The sequence below is a fragment of the Coregonus lavaretus genome (assembly GCF_964263955.1).
Source record: "Coregonus lavaretus genome assembly, chromosome: 9".
Lineage (NCBI taxonomy): Eukaryota > Metazoa > Chordata > Actinopteri > Salmoniformes > Salmonidae > Coregonus > Coregonus lavaretus.
This window is the reverse complement of record NC_139996.1, coordinates 47,846,346-47,868,341: the sequence shown is the minus strand read 5'-3', so window position 1 is coordinate 47,868,341 and position 21,996 is coordinate 47,846,346. Positions and strand designations below refer to the sequence as shown.

Sequence of the window (21,996 nt, the reverse complement as noted above, 5' to 3'; positions counted from 1 at the left end):
CCTAGAAACACTGCTATCCGGTTGTCCTATTATAGGTGGTGTTTTTGTTAACAGTTCACTCTACTGTTGACTCAACTAATGCAGTGAGAAAGGCTCTTACAACTCAGTTTGCAGTTACACTATAGCAGGCCAAATGTAATTGAATGCAGAGTGGAGATTTGGGCTGGCGATCTTGGGATTGACTGTGGAATGGCTCTGTAATCTACTCTAAGCCGTTATCAGAGACATAGGTTATATTGAGCTGCTACACTCTTGTGCAATCTGTCCCACTGCTATGGGTGTGCGTGTACGAGTGAGACGGAGGGAGGGGACAATAGAGAATGGCTAGCTTGTGTTTCCTACTCCCTAAACCAAGATCCTGTTACTGCCATGGAAGAGTTGGGAGAATGTTAGGAGTACTGCCCCTTCCCCCAGTCAATACCTGTAACCCTACCCTGTCAGGACCCCCTATACTATAGGCAGAATAGGTCACTCTCCAATGTCTCTCTGGAGGGGTCTGTCTGTGTGTGTATGTGTGTGTTTTATGTCCTCTGGTTAGTTTGATTGTGCTGCAACCATTCACTACTACAGTGTGTTAGTACTACTTGGTTTCGTCTGACTACTTCATCCCAAAAAATGTTTCCCCATGGTTAAAACCTCACTTTCCCACCCCACCCCACCACTGTTGAGTCAACCAATCTAGCTAGAAGGCTGGTACCCCCTCCCCTATTCGTTGAACTCTGTTCCCTCTCTTGTTCCTATTGGTGGGCTGCCTCGCTGGGACCCTGCGAGTGTGCGAAGTCGTCCAATGAAACACAAGTGCACCGTCCACTCATAAATAGGTACTGCCCTCTCAACCTATTGTACTTTACCAGAGTTACTGCTTTTACCATGTCATTTACCATCAGTGTGTGGTTGAAAAAGGGGAAATATATACAACAACGTGTATATTTCTTATGGTTTTGAGAGTGGTGTGCCTTTGGACGTGGTCGTGGTTTCCCTTCATTTTATCCGTCTTCTCTGTCTTGTATGATCTCATTCACTTATGCCTGTTGTTGTGTGTGTTGGCTGAACTCTGCTTTGTCTCATGTCCAGCATGCCACTCATGGAGGTGGATCGATTGATTTTATTTAAGTGGAATAATATTTTTTTTCTCCTCTTATGCAGACTATTTTGGAATGCATCTAAAACCTTCTGGCCTGGTCCCAGATCTGTTTCAAATTAAACGTTTATTTATAGAGCACATTTCTTACAGGGGATGCATTTCAAAGTGCTTAACAAATGTTTGTGCCGTCTTGCTCGAGGATGTGAATATTCTGTATACTCACTGTTGCTTAACGACTGTTGAAGGTTATTAGCCTGGTCCCAATTCTGTTTGTGCTGTCTTGCTGACTCCTATTTTTTATTTAACCCTATGTGGATAGTTGAGCAGTAGGAGTTGTCAAGACAGCACAAACAGAATTGGGACCAGGCTAATAACCTTCAACAGTCATTAAGCAACAGTTAGTATACAGAATATAGTTCCTATATTCATTTCCATTATGCCAATGGTTTTCCCAGAGCAGAAAGGTTTTGAGATTGTGGATTCCAGAACGTTCTGTGCGAATCATGTGTTTATTGATGTAAAAATATTTTTACGTGAGAGTTCATGAGTTTGTGTTATCGCAGCTTAGAGAGACCAGGGTTATGTCCCAAATGGCACCCTATTCCCTACATAGTATAGGGCTCTGGTAAAAAGTAGTACACTATGTAGGGAATGGGGTGCCATTTGGGACGCGGTCTAGGCCCCCAGGCTTATCTGCACAATAAGAAGGCTTTGAATAGACGGGACAAAAAAGGCCTGCGTGTCTGAGAGGGGCTGGGGAGAGGAATAAGAGGACTGCTGCTATTGTTAGCCTTCCTGTCTGGGAGTACAGGCTGGCTATTTTTGAGGAGGAGAGGGAGGGGGACTTGCCCAGAGTGAGCAGTGTGCATTCTCTGTGGAGGTGTGGTGGTCACACAGTGCACTGAATGTCCCACTCAGCCTCTTCCCTGTAGCAGGAATGCTATGAGGCTGTGGTAAGGGCTGTTATTGGAGACCAGGCAGTGTTTGTTTCGGTGTCTTCACATTCTTATATTGGTCTGAAAAGGCAGGGCAGGTATTGGATAGTTACAGTAACAGGGTAGATGTTGGGATGGATTGATAGATGTGTGTGCATGTGTATGGCATGCACATACATCCAACTATGAACGACAGGGCAGATATAGAACTGTATTAGATAGCAGCTTGTCCAGATAGCTGAAGAGGCTGAAGAGTGAGGGAGGGGTGATTAGACAGCTGATTAACACAGCAGCAGTCTGACCCCCCTGTGTGGCCTTGCTAGTAACTACGTTAGGCCTTCTACTGCTATACTCTAGTGTACAGAGGAAGGGGAAGCTGCATCTAGATGGTCAGTTTTGCATTTCCCCCACTAATGGTTAAGGTTAGGATCGTGGGAGGGGAAGCTGATCCTTGATCTAGGGGCAACTTCACCCTATTCCACAGTGTACACTATAGGCCGAAGCCAGACTAGCCAGGGAGGAGATTTAAGACCTCCCCAGGGGGTAGAGGCAGCCTTCTGGCCCGACCTTCTCGACCTACTGATTGGGGCCAAGAGGCTTATCATTACACTCAGTCAACCTGCAGGAGCACGGTCTGTCTGTGTGTTTGTGTGAATATATGTGTGCATAAATGTGTGTGTACACCACAGGTGGCCAGTGCACCTCCATTGGGTAGGATGGGCTCATAGTAATGGCTGGAACGGAATAAATGGAATAGTATTGAACACATCAAACACGTGGATTCCATGTGTTTGATACCATTCCATTCACTCCATTCCAGCCATTCTTATAAGCCATCCTCCCCCAGCAGCCTCTTGTGGTATACACGTGTGTGTGTATACTGTTGTAAGGGTTTTCACACCACTAACAACACCCATGCCTCAACTCGAAAAGCCATGTTTGTATCAAATGTCGAGCCAGGCAAAATCACACGTTAATAAGATGCCTTTACCTTGCTTTGTCTAGATCCAACTAAAACCATGAGTCCCAAATGGCACCCTATTCCCTATACAGTGCACTACTTTTGACCAGGGCCCTTGTCAAATGTAGTGCACTAATAGGGAATCGGGGCAGGGGTGTATTCATTAGCACATACTGTAGCAAAACGTTTTGGTACGGAAAAACTAAAACAAGCGTTTCTTATTGGACAAATTCAGGTAGGTCCCTCTCCGTTTCAGCCTGTTTGCCTCAGTTTGGTTCCTAGTGAATACACCCCATATAGATTGGCTCTCATTTGTTACATAATGGCGATGGCATGAGTGATTGCCTCAATAATTGCCTTTTGCAGTGCCAGTGATAGCCGTCTTCTATCTAAGGAAAACTGTCTCTTGAAATATTGATTAGCCATCCTTCTCCCAAAGTGTGCACTTGCAATACCCCCTGTGATGGATTTTTAAAGCATTGGAATGGTGTAAGCCAGGGGTGTCAAACTCATTTTAGCTCAGGGGCCACATGGAGGAAAATCTATTCCCAAGTGGGCCGGACCGGAAAAATCATGGTATATATAACTTAAAAACAACAACTTCAGATTGTTTTCTTTGTTTTAATACGATCAACATACAACATAAAGCTGGAGCCTGAGGACAGTGTGTCCAAAATAGTACAAGCACAACATCACTATTAATCATAAAACACGTCAAGTTTATTTGAAAATTCTAAAGAAAAAGAACACACAAACACACAATGCCTCAGTGATTAACAGAACTGTTTCACAGATCACAGAACTATATCAGGGTGTCATTTCTCAGGCAGAAATGTAGATAAAAATAATGAAATCCTGTTCCCCAAACAAGTGCAAGAACCACAGAGTCAATAATATGTTAAATATACAAATAAAATCAATTAAAAACAATAGCACATCAACATAAAAACATAAACATAAATCTGAAAGCGTTGCTCAAACTCCCGTAACAGTCCCGTTATTTTATCTTTGAACCGCTTCATGTCTGCCACATGTTGGGTCGCGCACACATTTTTCAGACAGGGGAAATGAGCTGCATCACCACCCGCAAGTTGCGTCTCCCACAATGACAGCTTCAACTTGAAAGAACGTATGCTGTCATAATACTGCGTGACAACTTTGTTGCGCCCTTGCAGCTGTTTGTTCAAGTTATTCAGGTGCTCTGTAACATCCACCATAAATGCAAGGTCCTGCATCCATTCTGCGGAATGAAATTCTAACACTGGTTTGCCCTTTTCTTCCATGAACTGTTCAATTTCTTCTCGTAAATCAAAGAAACGCCTCAGCACAGCACCTCGGCTTATCCATCTTACCTCAGTGTGGTATGGCAGGCCATAGATGTGGTCTTTCTCTCTGAGAAGGCTGTCAAACTGACGGTGATTCAGGCTTCTGGATCGGATGAAATTAACAGTTTGGATGACCACCTTCATGACGTTATCCATCTTTAATGACTTGCAACACAAAGCCTCCTGGTGCAAAATACAGTGAAAAGTCAAAAAATCACGTCCTCCATTTGCAGATTGCACTTTCTCTCTGAACTTTGTCACAACGCCTGCTTTTTTCCCGATCATTGAGGGCGCACCATCTGTAGCCAGGCTGACAGCGCGGGACCAGTCCACTCCGACCCTGTCCAGCGCGCCGACGAGTGCGGTAAAAATATCAGCTGCTGTCGTTGTATCTGTCATCGGCACCAACTCCACGAACTCCTCGGTGACGGTCAATGTGTCATCAACTCCGCGGATGAAAATGGCCAGTTGTGCAACATCTGTAATGTCCGTGCTTTCATCAATTGCAACCGAAAACGCAATAAATGACTTTACTTTTTGCTTCAACTGGCTGTCCAAATCCACTGAAAGATCGGAAATCCTGTCTGCAACTGTGTTTCTTGTCAGGCTGATATTTGCAAAAGCCTGCCGCTTTTCAGGGCACACAATCTCCGCTGCCTTCATCATGCATGTTTTTACAAATTCACCCTCACTAAATGGTTTTGAAGCCACTGCGATTTCATTAGCAATGAGGTAGCTAGCTTTCACTGCAGCGTCATTGATGTCTCGGCTGTGAGTAAACACAGACTGCTGTTTCTTCAGACCCGCCAACAGTTCATTCACCTTCTCTCATCTCCGCTGTCCTTGAAAGTTGTCATATTTGTCGGCATGAAGACTCACATAGTGGCGACGAAGGTTATATTCTTTCAGCACTGCAACATGCTCTGAACACACCAAACATACAGCTTTCCCATTCAATTCCGTGAATAAATAGGATGACCATTTTTCTTTGAACACTCTGCACTCTGTGTCCACTTTTCTCTTTTTTGACAGAGACATATTGGGGCAATGAGGGTGCCAAAGCACATAATGTTAAAAGTAGAAGCCGTAATAAATATCGCGGGCAAAACAAAGTAGCTCATTGGCTGCACATGCTTGACCTACTTGCTCTGCCCCGGTATAAACAGTTTGCTTGCTTAACACAATTGCTATTGCGCCATCCAGTGGACGCAATTGGAACAGCAGTTTATTTTATTGAAAAATTGCAGCGCATTTTTATACTTTACAAAAAAAAAAAAAAAAAAAAAAAAAAAAATTTTATTTTTTTATTTAAAAAAAAATAATCATCTCGCGGGCCGGATTAAACCCGTTTGCGGGCCTGATCCGGCCCGCGGGCCGTACGTTTGACACCCCTGGTGTAAGCGTTGACTGCTGTAGGGAGGTTCCACCATTGTTAAATCCATGATGGGAAGTGTGCAAGTGCACACTTTGGGAAAAGTGTGGAGAATCAGAACGCTCCATAGGAGACAAGCATAAGACAAGTATGTATAGAGTAGGCCTAGTACAAACAATTCACAAGTTCTATCACAATGGCTCTTTCTAGGCTTGCTTGTTGTTGATTGGTTTACACTGCCCTCTGTTGTGGGTTGGATTGGACCTTTGCATTCTTGTTATGTCTCTCATGTTACTCTGTGTCCATTGGTCAGTATGGATGTCTCTCTCCTTTTCCATTGGCTGGAGTACTCTGTCGCTTCTCTCTGTTATTCTATTGGCTTTTGTCTCCATTGGCTGGTATCTCTGTTTCTCTATTGGCCAACACAGATATGTGTTTGTGTCTCCATGGGCAGACATTGGTTGATGTCCCTATTTCTCTTAATTGTTCAACACTTCTCTATCCATCTCTTTCATGGTTGGGGTCAATTCAGTTCATAGTAGACCATTTTTTGTTGTTGAATTACATTTAAATTCACCTGAAATAACTGAATTCACAACTGACCCCAACCCTGCTATCTACCCCATTGGCCAGACACCACGTCCATCACTCTTCTTCAATCTGACCCTCCCTCTCTCCTCTCCCATAGGCCAACCACACGGGCATGCGCTCGTACATTTACAACCGGAGCGCTGTGATTGACTCGCAGGTGGAGCACGGCGGCATGCGGTCATACTTCTTCAGCGCCGACACGCAGGATGACATGAACGGCTGGGTGAAGGCCATGAACCAGGCGGCGCTGATGCAGAACCAAACCGACAGCCTCAAGAGGTAGGTGTAGTGCGAAGTTACCCCTAGACACTGATCCTGGGTCAGTTTTGCATTACCGCCGCCAATGGTTAAGGTTCGGAGGCGCAACGATCGTCAAAATTGATGAAAGGTCCAAAATACATTTCTGAGAAATCTAACAGCTGCATAATGGAGAAAGATACTCAACTCATATTTATTTTATTTTTTTATCCATAAAATAATGGATGTATTATAGCAAATGAACAATTATAGCAACTGAACAATGAGAGACAGAGAATTAATGTAATCCAGACATTTTGGTGGGACTTCAGGTATGCAACTGAATGTGAAATATGACAATTTCTTCTTTAAAATGATTAATGCCAACGTTCTTAAACCACATATGGCCCTTTTATATGTTTTGTTATTATATTGATAGAACGTTTTGAAAATAACAACCAATTTGTATTTACATATAGGCACAAATTAGTAAATTAGCATGAAATTACTCTATCCAACCAGCTCTTTCTAAATGACCACCCCAAAGATAATTTGTAACCGTCCCCCCCACAATCTCCCGTCAACTTTCACCATGGCTTTTACCCAAAGACTTGCGACATTACTTATTCATGATTGATGTCATCTAGAATATTAAACAAGGCAGAAATGTTTTGTACCAAAATAGCACCCACCTGTTGTGAACATCAACATCTCGTTGGAATTAACCAATGCATATTTTTTTGACAATAGGGGAAAGATAAAAAATTGCGCGATTGACCTAGATATCTGGATTATTTGTGTCTGCTTTCTTTTCTGAGTGGCGACTTTGTTCACATTATCATCTAATCAAACAACAGTTTTCTTTCCCACGAAATGGAACCCTTTCTGTACGTAGAACGTTTTCCCTTCTCTCTTGTCATGTAGTTGCCGTGTCAGTGCGTTTAATCCCCATCGATATATAAACTTTGATAAACACGTGGGTCAAAAGGTTTTTGTCCCATGTCTACAGTTCCGACGATACCCCCATCCTTTTGAGACATCGTTTCACACTTTCCCCCGATAGTAAAGTCCAGGAGAAAAGGTGATTTGCACAGGTAATTGTGGAGCCAAGAGGTACGCTGCCTTGGACCTAACCTCCCTGTCTGTCAACCTGTCACTCCAGACCTGGGTCATATACATGTGAAATATGTTGAAATACTTGAGGTTTGCTTGATTTAGCTTTAACAAATTGAAGGGGTGGGGGAGTTTGCACTTTTGGGACTGTTAAGTTGGTAATATTTTATTGGGCAGTTACACATCTGACCTACGTTGTAGTGTGAATGTAACTTAGCCGTGGCAATTCTTAAGTGTGTGTGTGTCTGAATATATTTGTCTGGGGAGAGAGATGAGTTTCCTTGTGTTTGCCATTCTGTCAGTCTCATTGATAGGCAGCGCTGAGAAACAGAGCTGCAATCTCTTGGGCTCTTTGTGTGTGTGTGTGTGAGTGCGTGTGCATGCCTGTATTTACATTTTAGTCATTTAGCAGACGCTCTTATCCAGAGCGATTTACAGTTAGTGAGTGCATACATTTTTCATACTGTATGACCTTGCAGCAGACAGTGCATTGTGATGCAGGGTGCTGTGTCTGTGCCAGCCTTGCTCCATGATGCCACTCAGCATGCTCTCAGATTGCATTGGTGCAGGCACACACACACAATAGTACAGTTTCACAGACTTTATGACAGATGCCTAACTATGATGTGAGAAGGATGGCGAGAAAGTGAATGACAGATGGAGATGGAAGAAGAGAGTGATGGTGGGAAAAGCAATGGACAGACTAGAGAGAATAATAGATGGGGGGGCTGATGAAAGACAGAGAGATGTGAGCGAGAAAGAGGGTGATATGTGGAAGAGAGGAGGGGGTGAGAGACACACAGACAGACACACATAGACAGACAGACGGACGGACAGGGACGGACGGACACACACGGACAAAGCGACGGACACGGACGGACGCTCGGACGTCAGTCCTTCTGTGTCTGTCCTTCCATGTCTGTCCGACAGGCAGACAGACACGGATGGACGGACACAGGCAGACGGACACGGACAGATGGACACACGGATGGACGGACAGACAGTCAGACAGAGATGGACGGACGGACAGGCGGACGGATGGATGGACAGAGACAGACGGACGGACAGACACGGACGGACAGACACGGACCGACAGACGGACAGAACGGTAACGGACGGAAAGACACGGAGGGGCAAACGGACAGACATGGACAGGCAGGCAGACGGACGGAAGGACAGACACGGACAGACGGACAGAAGGACAGACACGGACAGACGGAAGGACAGACACGGACAGGCGGACGGAAGGACAGACAAGGACAGACGGACGGAAGAACAGACGCGGACAGAGACAGACAAGAATGATAGTGAAAGAGCGTGAGAGAGAGAGCGAGGCAATGTGTATCAGACAGAGATTGATTCCCTGTCAGATCAGGTGGGTCTACACACATAGCAGGGGTGACAGGTCGCTTCACTACACTACAGGAACTAGCAGAGACCGAGGCCTCCCATGTTCACAACAAGCTGTGCCTACTGTCTAGTCTAGACTAGGGGATCTAATTTAGTGGAAGTGCAAACATATTGGGTCCAAAAAGTTTAAACTTAAACTGTCTCAAAATCTGCATCATCGTTGACGTAGTTGCACGTGATACAACGCTACATGTTAGCTGTTCCCGTGAGATAACCTGGCACACTATGCTAACAAGACCAGCCGGCAGAGATTATTTCCACTAACAAATTCTTTAAATCCACCAACCAATGGTACTTCTTAAAATAGGTCAACTTGGCAACCAGAGGGATATTTTAAACCTAAAAATTCAAGGTTTACTTTTGTTCAGCTTGGTCTGTCACAAGTGTAGTGTGCCAATATTGCATGACGCATTCTTGACTAGGCTACTAGCTACTAACGTTAGACAAAATTCCAGAGGCACGTTTTCGCATATACACTATATATGCAAAAGTATGTGGACACCCATTCAAATGAGTGGATTCGGCTATTTCAGCCACACCCGTTGCTGACAGTTGTATAAAATCAAGCACATGGCCATGCAATCGCCATAGACAAACATTGGCAGTAGAATGGTTTACTGAAGAGCTCAGTGACTTTCAACGTGGCACCGTCATAGGATGCCACCTTTCCAACAAGTCAGTTTGTCAAATTTCTGCCCTGCTAGAGCTGCCCCGGTCAACTGTAAGTGCTGTTATTGTGAAGTGGAAACGTCTAGGAGCAACAACGGCTCAGCCGCAAAGTGGTAGACCACACAAGCTCACAGAATGGGACCGGAACTGGAAGCAACGTCAGCACAATAACTAGTCGTCGGGAGCTTCATGAAATGGTTTTCCATGGCCGAGCAGCCTCACACAAGCCTAAGATCACCATGCGCAATGCCAAGTGTTGGCTGGAGTGGTGTAAGCTCGCCGCCATTGGACTCTGGAGCAGTGGAAACGCGTTCTCTGGAGTGATGAATCACACTTCACGATCTGGCAGTCCGACGGACGAATCTGGGTTTGGCGGATGCCAGGTGAACGCTACCTTCCCGAATGCATAGTGCCAACTGTACATTTACATTTACATTTACGTCATTTAGCAGACGCTGTAAAGTTTGGTGGAGGAGGAATAATGGTCTGGGGCTGTTTTTCATGATTCGGCCTAGGCCCCTTAGTTCCAGTGAAGGGAAATCTTAATGCTACAGCATACAATGACATTCTAGACAATTCTGTGCTTCCAACTTTGTGGCAACAGTTTGGGGAAGGCCCTTTCCTGTTTCAGCATAGATAAAAGGAGGTCTATACAATATTTAAGTTTATTGTACATTGTGAAAAGGAAAAAGTTGAAGAGCCTTATGGTCTTGTCAAATAGCTGTCATGTACCTCCATTATCACTGCCAGGTGGGGTATACTGGTAAGGCGGTTGACTGTGAATCTTCAGGGTACAGTAACCGTGGGTTTGAGGCCCCCTCGCGTCAAGCGTTTATGTTAAGGAAAAAAAAAGTTCACTGCTGGTCCTCGGTGCTCGATTTAAATAATGCATATGTGACAAAGTGGATGACTATAATAATGCATATAAAACGTTGTACATGTATGTTTAGCCTATATAACAAATGAAGGTGTTTTTTTGGTCTAACAGTAACGTTATGCAATTATATTCGGTATGTTAGGCCTATGTAGAAGAATAAATAAAGTGATCTTGTGAGACATTGATTCAGCTTTGATCTAGACTTTATTAAACAAGCACCATTCTGAGAGGCGGCGGAGCGACGCTCCGGCAACATTACACCACTGTAGCCTATGTGTTGGTCTGCAAGAGACACTCCATGAAGCTCCTTTTTTAAATATATTTGTCATCTTCATTTACAAGGTTTTGATTTCCCTTCGAAACAGACTATTACAACAAATGTAATTCTACATTTCAAAAACTATCTCTCCTGGGATTCGAACTTGCCGATAAACGCTGAAAATTACCAGGAGCCATGCTCACTACACAGATACAATTTAGTGCGTGTTTTGGTAACTTAGAATAGCAGACCATGCCGTTTTTACTACTGTTAAGGACGCTTTCATGACAAAGTGTTCGATCACATCCAACTACATCAACATTTGTAATTGGCTGATGCAGAATTTGTTCCAGGAAATAATCATGTCCTGCTGGTCTTGTTAGCATAAGGCTAAGTGTGCCAGGTTATCTGATGGGAAAAGCTAACATGTAGCGTACTATCATGCGCAACTACGGCAACGATTTTAATTGGCTGATGCGGATTTTGAGACTTGTTTTAATGTTCACAAGTATCAGATTTGGCCATCCATGCCCCTTAATGACCCCACTGTACGTTTATCACCTCGTGTGTTTGTGTGCGCGCGGCATGCGTGTATATGCGTGTTATAGCCAACCAATTCACTGTGGCTCTTATGACTAAACGGTCCTGGAACGCTGTATTTGATGAATGAGAAGCTCATATCTATTATTCATGTGTCAGTGGAGGGAAGTGATTGTGTCCATCAGTGCAAATATGACTGCTCATTCCCCGCCAGTCCTTTAGACACCCTGAGCTATTTGTTTTAGCACAAGTGGCTGTCAGGTTAACTAGCCTGAGAGACCCAGGAAGCTAGGCTACGCTAATTTGCTAATGCTAAGTAGCCCAGTTCTCTTTCATGTAGATGGAATTAGCCTGGTTTTCCCTGTAGCTGAGGCTAGGTACCTATATCCTATTTTGATGGGCAATTCATTCATGTTAGTGTCAACCAAGGCTAAATGCTATGCTAACGTTAACACCTCACTTGGTTGTGATTAGAGATATGAAGGGATGAAATAATGATTCTCTAGTAAATTACAAAAAGTAAGATCTAACATAACTCCTGGAAACAAAATGAGGAAGCAAAATAAGTGGGAATTTTTGGAAAGTTACTGGAATTTTCCCTAGTTACTGTCCTGATACAATGGCAATGTCAATAATGATGTTGTTCCTGTGTTGAGATAGAGAGCCAAACCAAAACATCCATCTCCCGTTCTTTTCCTTTCCTAGGCCATTGGAAACATCGGAGAAATCGGAAATGCCCAACGTGTCGGAACGCCAGGGGGTCCCCCAAACCAACCACGTCAACAACTACACAAAGACCTCACGCGAACCCCGAGCAGACCTCCATCTCCATAGCGATGGAGTGGTCCTCAAACAGGCCGACATCCGAGAAACCGAGGAGCGCTGTAGCTTCCGGAGCGACACTCTAAATCCCATCACTTCCAAGATTCCTTCCCTTGGCGGCGGAAGCGTGGAAATTCAAATGGACGCCGTTCCTCCTAGCAGTCTCCCTCCCATTCCCACCCTACCTCCAGACTCAGCATCCGCACCCACATCCGCGCCCACCTCTAGGGCGCCATCACGTGCCCCGTCGCGCGGCGCCTACACCCTGCCCCCTGGGGCCTGTCTGAGGAACGGGACACCCATTCCGGAACCCAACGGGATGGGGACGGGGACGTACCAGAGGGCCACGCTGCCCCCCCAGGTGGTTGACACTCACAGGCAGGTGCAGAGGAGGAGCACCCTGGAGCAGGTGGAGCACTGGGTCAAGGTGCAGAGGGCCGAGCACAAAGGGTAAAGGTCACGGTTCACACGTCACACCACCGCTCATCTAGGTGTTTATCATTGTGCATTCAAATGGCATAGAAATACAAACACATTGACACTCATATGTTTATCCTTGAGTTCATACACATTGGCCTACTCTTATAAGCATTTCGTTGGACCATGTATACCATGCGTATCCCGTACATATTGTATGACTAATACAACTTTAAACTTATACACGTGCACAGCATGAGCATGCACACTCGCAAATGTTTATTGTGGTGCATATTCAAACACATACAGTACCAGTCAAATGTTTGGACACACCTACTCATTCTAGGGTTTTTCTTCATTTTTACTATTTTCTACATTGTAGAATAATAGTGAAGACATCAAAACTATGAAATAACACATATGGAATCATGTAATAACCAAAAACGTTTTAAACCAATCAAAATATATTTTAGATTTTAGATTCTTCAGTAGCCACCCTTTGCCTTGATGACAGCTTTGCACAGTCTTGTCATTCTCTCGACCAGCTTCACCTGGAATATTTTTCCAACAATCTTGAAGGAGTTCCCACATATGCTGAGCACTTGTTGGCTGCTTTTCCTTCACTCTGTCGTCCGACTCATCCCAAACCATTGGATTGAGGTCAGGGGATTGTGGAGGCCAGGTCATCTGATGCAGCACTCCATCACTCTCCTTCTTGGTAAAATAGCCCTTACACAGCCTGGAGGTGTGTTGGGTCATTGTCCTGTTGAAAAACAAATTATAGTCCCACTAAACCCAAACCAGATGGGATGGCGTATCGCTGCAGAATGCTGTGGTAGCCATGCTGGTTAAGTGTGCCTTGAATTCTAAATAAATCACAGACAGTGTCACCAGCACCATAACACCACCTCCTCCATGCTTTACGGTGGGAACTACACTTGCGGAGATCATCCGTTCACATACACCGCGTCTCATAAAGACACGGCAGTTGGAACCAAAAATCTCTAATTTGGACTCCAGACCAAAGGACAAATTTCCACCGGTCTAATGTCCATTGCTCGTGTTTCTTGGCCCAAGCAGGTCTCTTCTTATTGGTGTCCTTTAGTAGTGGTTTCTTTGCAGCAATTTGACCATGAAGGCCTGATTCACTCAGTCCCCTCCGAACAGTTGATGTTGAGATGTGTCTGTGACTTGAACTCTGTGAAGCCTTTATTTGGGCTGCAATTTCTGAGGCTGGTGACTTACCATCTGCAGCAGAGGTAACTCTGGGTCTTCCAATCCTGTGGCGGTCCTCATGAGAGCCAGTTTCATCATAGCGCTTCATGGTTTTTGCGATGGACTGTTGTTTCTCTTTGCTTATTTGAGCTGTTCTTGCCATAATATGGAGTTGGTCATTTACCAAATAGGGCTATCTTCTGTATACCACCCTTACCTTGTCACAACACAACTGATTGGCTCAAACGCATTAAGAAGGAAAGAAATTCCACAAATTAACTGCATTCCAGGTGACTACCTCATGAAGCTGGTTGAGAGAATGCCATGAGTGTGCAAAGCTGTCATCAAGGCAAAGGGTGGCTATTTGAAGAATCTCAAATAGAAAATATATTTTGATTTGTTTAACACTTTTTTGGTTACTACATGATTCCATATGTGTTACTTCATAGTTTTGATGTCTTCACTATTATTCTACAATGTAGAAAATAGTAAAAATAAAGAAAAACCCCTGAATGAGTAGGTGTGTCCAAACTTTTGACTGGGAGTGTACTTTCACACACACACACACACACACACACACACACACACACACACACACACACACACACACGCATACATTCTACTAGATAAGAGTTTTCAGTGTATGGTTGAAATACTGTAAGTATTTATGGGGGTCATAGCCAACATCTCCCTCTAGTGAGGCTCTGGGAATAATGCAAGCATGTGTCGCTCAAAGCCTCATAAGGCTTACTTTCAGCACAATACTCAGACTCTGCTAAGCCAGTGAAATGTAGATCAGCAACACGATGATACAAAGTTTATAGCCTTTGCTTTTGTCTGACATCCGACCTCTTCCCTGTTCTCTCCCCCATAGCCCCCCCTCTAGAGGGGGCACGCTCCCCCGTCACACCCCTTCGACTCAGCCCAAGTTCATTGGCCTGGAGGCCTACCAGACGCTGCCAAAGACCCCCTGCCAGAGCCCCCCCACCGTCGCACGCCAAGGGGAGTACAAATACGCCCAAGACCGCCTCAGCCACTTCCGACTCGGACCCTCAGACCTCCAGGGTACCGGCTCCAGGGAAGGTGGTGGCATCGGTGGGCCTGGCACCGTGTGGCAGCTCTACGAGTGGCAGCAGCGCCACCAGTTCCGCCACGGCAGTCCCACCGCCCCCCTCTATACACCTGCCCCGGACTACCCCTTCGGGCCCCGGCCCCCCTCCACGGTGCCACCCTCGGCCCCGCGACCCAGTTCTGAGGTGCCCCGCTGTGTGTCGGTGCCCCCAGACCCCTCCGACATCCTCCCACCGGGACCCCCGGGCTCCAGGGCCCTGTCCCCCCCACGGAGGCCCCACACACCTGCTAACCGGGTGGTGGTAATGCCCCGGGGGGAGAGATACGCGCTGGACGTGCCGGTGGCTGGGTCCCCCCGAAGAGCCAAGTCTCAACTACTCAAGGTAAGAGGAAGGTGAATGAAACTTGAAACTTGAATGTGTCATAGCAGGTTTATGTCATTTTTTATGACAGTATTTTGCGTGGGTGATAATGGCAGATTAAGACCGTTAACTGCAGTGTGTGTGTTGTGTTCGCCAGGCTGCCACCATCGAGAGACGGTCCATGCCTTCCTCCAGCTACATCACACACACGGTCAGCGCGCCCAGCCTTCACGGGAAAACGGTATGGACTCACACACCCAGTCACAACCCAAACGTGTTGTGTTAGATTACGACATGAAGTCAAGGATCCAGTGTTTCTTGAATAACATGGACACTTTGCAATTAGCTTAACTTATCTACAGTACTTCTTTACAAGGACAACTATGGGATGTGAACCAGCAACATTCTGCTCCATACAGATTTCAGGTTTCTGATATACACTGAACAAAAATATAAACATATAAGGAAATCAGTCAATTTAAATGAATTCATTAGGCCCTAATCTATGGATTTCACATGACTGGGAATACAGATACAGTGCATTCGGAAAGTATTCAGACCCCTTGACTTTTTCCAAATGTTGTTACTTTACATCCTTATTCTAAAATGGATTTAATTGTTTTTTTCGCTCATCAATCTACACACAATACCTCATAATGACAAAGCAAAAACAGGTTTTTAGAATCTTCTGCTTTTTACCCTTTACTCCGTACTTTGTTGAAGCACCTTTGGCAGCAATGACAGCCTCGAGTCTTCTTGGGTATGACGCTACAAGCTTGGCACACCTGTATTTGGGGAGTTTCTCCCATTCTTCTCTGCAGATCCTCTCAAGCTCTGTCAGGTTGAGTGGGGAGCGTCGCTGCACAGCTATTTTCAGGTCTCTCCAGAGATGTTCGATCGGGTTCAAGTCCGGGCTCTGGCTGGGCCACTCATGGACATTCAGAGACTTGTCCCAAAGCCACTCCTGTGTTGTCTTGACTGTGTGCTTAGGGTCGTTGTCCTGTTGGAAGGTGAACCTTCGCCCCAGTCTGAGGTCCTGAGCGCTCTAGAGCAGGTTTTCATCAAAGATCGCTCTGTACTTTGCTCTGTTCATCTTTCCCTCGATCCTGACTAGTCTCCCAGTACCTGCTCCTGAAAAACCTCCCCACAGCATGATGCTGCCACCACCATGTTTCACCGTAAGGATGGTGCCAGGTTTCCTCCAGACGTGACGCTTGGTATTCAGGCCAAAGAGTTCAATCTTGGTTTCATCAGAACAGAGAATCTTGTTTCTCATGGTCTGAGAGTCCTTTAGATGCATTTTGGCAAACTCCAAGCAGGCTGTCTCATGTGCCTTTTACTGAGGAGTGGCGTCTGGCCACTCTACCATAGAGTGCTGCAGAGATGGTTGTCCTTCTGGAAGGTTCTCCGGTCTCCACAGAGGAACTCTGCAGCTCTGTCAAAGTGACCATCGGGTTCTTGGTCACCTCCCTGACCAAGGCCCTTATCCCCCAATTGCTCAATTTGGCCGGGCGGCCAGCTCAAGGAAGAGTCTTGGTGGTTCCAAACTTCTTCCATTAAAGAATGATGGAGGCCACTGTGTTCTTGGGGACCTTCAATGCTGCAGTAATTTTTTGGTTCCCTTCCCCAGATCTGTGCCTCCACACAATCCTGTCTCTGAGTTTTTGCTCTGACATGCACTGTCAATTGTGGGACCTTTATATAGACAGGTGTGTGCCTTTCCAAATCATGTCCAATCAATTGAATTTACCACAGGTAGACTCCAATCAAGTTGTAGAAACAACTCAAGGGTGATCAATGGAAACAGGATGCACCTGAGCTAAATGTCGAGTCTCATAGCAAAGGGTCTGAATAATTACTTATGTAAATAAGATATTTCTGTTTTATTTATTTTTTATACATTTGTAAAAATGTATTTCAACCTGTTTTCGCTTTGTCATTATGGGGTGTTGTGTGTAGATTGATGAGGAAAAACATTAATTTAATCAATTTTACAATAAGGCTGTAACGTCACAAAGTGGAAAAAGTCAAGGGGTCTGAATACTTTCCAAATCCACTGTATGCATCTGTTGGTCACAGATACCTTAAAAAAATAGATAGGGGTGTGGATCAGAAAACCAGTCATTATATCTGGTGTGACCACCATTTGCGACATGCAGCACGACACATCTCCTTCGCATAGAGTTGATCAGGCTGATTGTGGCCTTTGGAATGTTGTCCCACTCCTCTTCAATGGCTGTGCGAAGTTGCTGGATATTGGCAGGAACTGGAACACGCAGTCGTAGACTTCGATCCAGAGCATCTCAAACATGTTCATTGGGTGACATGTCTGGTGAGTATGCAGGCCATGGAAGAACTGGGACATATTCATCTTCCAGGAATTGTGTACAGATTCTTGCGACATGGGGCTGTGCATTATCATGCTGAAACATGAGGTGATGGCGGCAGATGAATGGCACGACAATGGGCCTCAGGATCTCGTCACAGTATCTCTGCATTCAAATTGCCATCGATAAAATGCAATTGTTTTTGTTGTCCGTAGCTTATGCCTGCCCATACCATAACCCCACTGCCACCATGGGGCACTCACATCAGCAAACCGCTCGCCCACATGATGCCATCTGCCCGGTACAGTTGAAACCGGAATTAATCCGTGAAGAGCACACTTCTCCAGCGTGCCAGTGGCCATCGAAGGTGAGCATTTGCCCACTGAAGTCGGTTACGAAGCCGAACTGCAGTCAGTTCAAGCCCCTGCTGAGGACGAGAGGAGGACGACGAGCACGCAGATAAGCTTCCCTGAGACGGTTTCTGACAGTTTGTGCAGAAATTCTTCGGTTGTGCAAACCCATAGTTTCATCAGCTGCCCGGTGGCTGGTCTCAAACGATCCCACAGGTAAAGAAGCCGGATGTGGAGGTCCTGGGCTAGCGTGGTTACACATGGTCTACTGTTTCTAAAACTACATTGGAGGCGGCTTATGGTAGAGAAATCCACAATTAAATTATTTGGCAACAGCTCTGGTGGGCATTCCGGCAGTCAGCATGCCAATTGCACGCTCCCTCAAAACTTGAGACATCTGTGACATTGTGTTGTGTGACAAAACTGCATATTTTAGAGTGGCCTTTTATTGTCCCCAGCACAAGGTGCACCTGTGTAATGAGCATGCTGTTTAATCAGCTTCTTGATATTCCACACCTGTCAGGTGGATGGATTATCTTGGCAAAGGAGAAATGCTCACTAACAGGGGTGTAAACAAATTTGTTGCCAAGATTTGAGAGAAATAAGCTTTTCGTGCTATGGAAAATTTCTGGGTCTTTTATTTCAGCTCTTGAAACATGGGATCAACACTTTACATGTTGCGTTAATTTTTTTGTTCAGTGTAGATACAGGTATTTGAATGGCTGCCGTGTTGGTATCAAAAGTTCCAAAACAATATACTTGGAAAGTGGATTGCGTCCTTTTCTGTAAAATGTAAACACAACTGGAAACACATTTGTTTTGTCATGTTATTAACACAAGTATTACTTTAGCTAGTAAAAGAGTGCAGGAGTGGTGGCTAACTAACTCTAAATAACTTTAGCTAGTTAAATACCCTGGCTAACAGTGGGGTGAAACATTTTAGCTAGTTTGCTACTCTACAGCTTTCTTTGCTAGCAAGCGTAACACTGCCTCCAAAACTGGTGACTCCACTACTATTTACAGTTTGACTTTTTTGATGTCTCCACTTTCCCTAGCGTTCCAGTAAGATTGCATAGTTTGAATGTAAATGGAATAGAACTTTTGGTGCTAACATGACCGACAGTTGAACCTAACTATATAGATTCTATACAGCTCTGAGTATCTTTGCTAACCATTGAGTGGTCTGTCTGTGTTGGGGTGTTGAGTTAATTCCCCCATTCCCTCCCTCTGTCCCCCGAGGGACACACTACTGTTACGCATGCAGCCTGAGGAGCTCACCCTCCTGCTCATTCAGCTCCGGAGGCATCAGGCAAAGATGGCCGCCGCGCGCCACCACACGCTATCCCAGCTGCAGCACTTCAACTACAGCCCCTCTGGCCCCCACCTCCTTACCACCAAAAACAACCCTCTCTTCTCCTCCGGCCCTTATCTGGGGCCCTTACTAGGCCCCTCAGGCCCCATGGGCCATGGCAGCAGCAGCCAGGTGGGGGCCCCCAGTACGCCTGGTCTTCTTTACCCCACCAATGTAAGCTCAACCTGGGCATGGCTGTTTGTGAGCGTTGACCTGTGCTGGCTGCCCCCCATAGTCCCGTTCTATATGATTTGATTTGTTTCATTATTATAGTGTCTTGCATCTTCAAGATGCCCAGCCCACATGAGCTCATAAGACACTGTATCCACAGTAGCAAAGACATTTATAATATATGCACGCATAAATTATATTCATTCATATACAGTGCCTTGCAAAAGTATTCAGACCCCTTGGATTTATTCACATTGTGTTACAAATTGTTTTAATTGAATTGTAATTTTTTGTCAACAATCTTTTACAAAATAATCTGTAATGTCACAGTGCAAGAAAAAGTATACATTTAAAAAATATATTAATAGAAATTAAATAACTAAAATATAGTCTTTGCATAAGTATACAGCTCCCTGAGTCAATACAGGTTAGAAACACCTTTGGCATTGATTACAGCTGTGAGTCTTCTTGCAAAAGTCTATAAGAGCTTTACACACCTGGATTGTGCAATATTTGCCCATTATTCTTTTAAAAATTCGTCAAGCTCTGTCTAGATGTTGGGGGTCATGGCTAGACAGCCATTTTCAAGTCTTGCCATAGATTCTCAAGCAGATTTAAGTTAAAACTGTAATTTGGCTACTCAGGACAATTCCCTGTCTTATTGGTAAGTAACTCCAGTGTAGATTTGGCCTTGTGTTGTAGGTTATTGTCTTGCTGAAAGGTGTTTTCCTTTCCCAGTCTCTGGTGTAAAGCAGACTAAAGCAAGTTTTCCTCTAGGATTTTGCCTGTGCTTAGCTCCATTCTGTTTCTTTTTATCTTGGAAAAACTTGCCTATGTCAAGCATACCCAGACCATGATGCAGCCACAACCATGCTTGAAAATAAGGAAGCAGTTACTCAGTTGTGAAGGATTTGCATTTAGGCCAAAAGTGTATTCCTTTGCAGTGTTTTTTTTTTGCAGTATTACTTTAGTGCCTTGCATACAAGATGCATGTTTTGGTATATTTTTATTCTGTATATTTCTGTTCTTCTTTTCACTCTGTCATTTAGGTCATTATTGTGGAATAACGACAATGTTGTTGATCCATCCTCAGTTTTCTACCATCACAGAATTCTGTAGCTGTTTTAAAATCCCCAGTGACCTCATGGTAACATCCCTGAGCAGTTTCATTCCTGTCCTGCAGCTCAGTTCAGAAGGATGACTGTATCTTTTATGTGTCTTGGTGGTTTAAATACAGTATAATACACAGCATAATTATTAACCTACTGTCTGATTTGTTATTGTTACCCATCTACCAACCACTGTCCTTATTTATGAGGCTTTTGATAAGCTCCCTGGTCTTTGTAGTTGAATCTTCGCTTGGAATTCAATACTTGACTGAGGGACCTTACAGATGTTGTATGTATGGGGGACAGAGGAAGAGTTAGTCATTCAAAAATCATGTCAACCCCTATACAGTGAGGGAAAAAAGTATTTGATCCCTTGCTGATTTGTATGTTTGCCCACTGACAAATAAATGATCAGTCTATAATTTTAATGGTAGGTTTATTTGAACAGTGAGAGACAGAATAACAACAACAAAAATCCAGAAAAATGCATGTCAAAAATGTTATAAATTGATTTGTATTTTAATGAGGGAAATAAGTATTTGACCCCCTCTCAATCAGAAAGATTTCTGGCTCCCAGGTGTCTTTTATACAGGTAACGAGCTGAGATTAGGAGCACACTCTTAAAGGGAGTGCTCCTAATCTCAGTTTGTTATCTGTATAAAAGACACATGTCCACAGAAGCAATCAATCAATCAGATTCCAAACTCTCCACCATGGCCAAGACCAAAGAGCTCTCCAAGGATGTCAGGGACAAGATTGTAGACCTACACAAGGCTGGAATGGGCTACAAGACCATCGCCAAGCAGTTTGGTGAGAAGGTGACAACAGTTGGTGCGATTATTCGCAAATGGAAGAAACACAAAATAACTGTCAATCTCCCTCGGCCTGGAGCTCCATGCAAGATCTCACCTCGTGGAGTTGCAATGATCATGAGAATGGTGAGGAATCAGCCCAGAACTACACGGGAGGATCTTGTCAATGATCTCAAGGCAGCTGGGACCATAGTCACCAAGAAAACAATTGGTAACACACTACGCCGTGAAGGACCTGAAATCCTGCAGTGCCCGCAAGGTCCCCCTGCTCAAGAAAGCACATATACAGGCCCGTCTGAAGTTTGCCAATGAACATCTGAATGATTCAGAGGAGAACTGTGTGAAAGTGTTGTGGTCAGATGAGACCAAAATGGAGCTCTTTGGCATCAACTCAACTCGCCGTGTTTGGAGGAGAAAGAATGCTGCCTATGACCCCAAGAACACCATCTCCACCATCAAACATGGAGGTGGAAACATTATGCTTTGTGGGTGTTTTTCTGCTAAGGGGACAGGACAACTTCACCGCATCAAAGGGATGATGGACGTCAAATCTTGGGTGAGAACCTCCTTCCCTCAGCCAGGACATTAAAAATGGGTCGTGGATGGGTATTCCAGC

General features: G+C 44.8%; 1 protein-coding gene across 2 annotated transcripts in view; it reads left to right on the top strand.

Moving 5' to 3' along the window:
* LOC311135278 (pleckstrin homology domain-containing family A member 7-like) overlaps positions 1–21,996 on the top strand; it is a gene marked incomplete at its 5' end in the record, with an annotated part of 186,933 nt that overhangs the window by 141,260 nt on the left and 23,677 nt on the right. For both annotated transcript variants that reach the window (XM_084169234.1, XM_084169235.1), the window contains 4 exons: positions 6,366–6,547; positions 12,079–12,645; positions 14,702–15,281; positions 15,418–15,501. In XM_084169234.1, coding sequence (XP_084025360.1) covers positions 6,366–6,547; positions 12,079–12,645; positions 14,702–15,281; positions 15,418–15,501 — 1,413 coding nt within the window. The remainder of the gene's footprint in view (positions 1–6,365; positions 6,548–12,078; positions 12,646–14,701; positions 15,282–15,417; positions 15,502–21,996) is intronic.